The sequence below is a fragment of the Tupaia chinensis genome, unplaced genomic scaffold, assembly GCF_000334495.1.
Source record: "Tupaia chinensis unplaced genomic scaffold, TupChi_1.0 Scaffold138441_1, whole genome shotgun sequence".
In the NCBI taxonomy this organism is placed as follows: domain Eukaryota; kingdom Metazoa; phylum Chordata; class Mammalia; order Scandentia; family Tupaiidae; genus Tupaia; species Tupaia belangeri.
In genome coordinates, this window is record NW_006198338.1 from 639,870 (window position 1) to 640,549 (window position 680).

General features: G+C 55.9%; 1 protein-coding gene across 1 annotated transcript in view; it reads right to left on the minus strand.

Moving 5' to 3' along the window:
* Window positions 1–680, minus strand: part of TTC21A (tetratricopeptide repeat domain 21A) — a 51,309-nt gene that overhangs the window by 49,051 nt on the left and 1,578 nt on the right. Inside the window, exon 2 of the mRNA XM_006161346.3 lies at window positions 421–550. Coding sequence (XP_006161408.1) covers window positions 421–550 — 130 coding nt within the window. The remainder of the gene's footprint in view (window positions 1–420; window positions 551–680) is intronic.

Consider the following 680-nt stretch of genomic DNA (forward strand, 5'->3'; position numbering starts at 1 on the left):
TCAGCCCAAGTCGCCTGGATGTCAGTGAGTCAGCACCTGAAGAGGCACCCTTCTCTCTCTGCGCCCGGACTGTCCCTGCCTGCACCCACGCCTACGCCTACCACTTCTTTTCCTGCACCACCAGCTCTAGGCTTCCAAGCCTGGGATTAGCTGGGCAGTTACACAGTCACTTCTCTAACCAATCACTTTCCAGATCAGGAAACCGAGATGGAGAGCGGGGACTATGAACTCCGAGGCCTCTGCCAACTCTCAGTAGATAGGGATTACACAGGTTCTGTGGATGAACCTGGGAAGCCAGTCCTGGAAGTGAGACCCTTTCCATGGGACTCGTGCTAGGATGTATCAGGCCTCCAGGGGGAGCCAGAGCGTTAAGGCTGGCTCGTGCCTGGGATCAGGAGGCCAACACCGCTGAGTCCTTACCTTCCCTGAGGACTCCATAGGCTTTGAAGAACTGCAACACTGGGTCATTGCTGAATTTCTCCAGGCCCATAGCGGCGGCCTGCTGCACGTGGCGGAAGTACCTTTCCTGACTGTAGAAAATGATCCCAGCCTGTGGGGAGGGAGACACAGCAGCAGTAGTTCCAGGTCCTGCTCTGTCCCCTTAAGGATACAGATGGGGCCAGATGTGCACCCACCCCACTCCCCTGCTCATCCTCAGTTTTACAAAAGAAAGGGAAAGA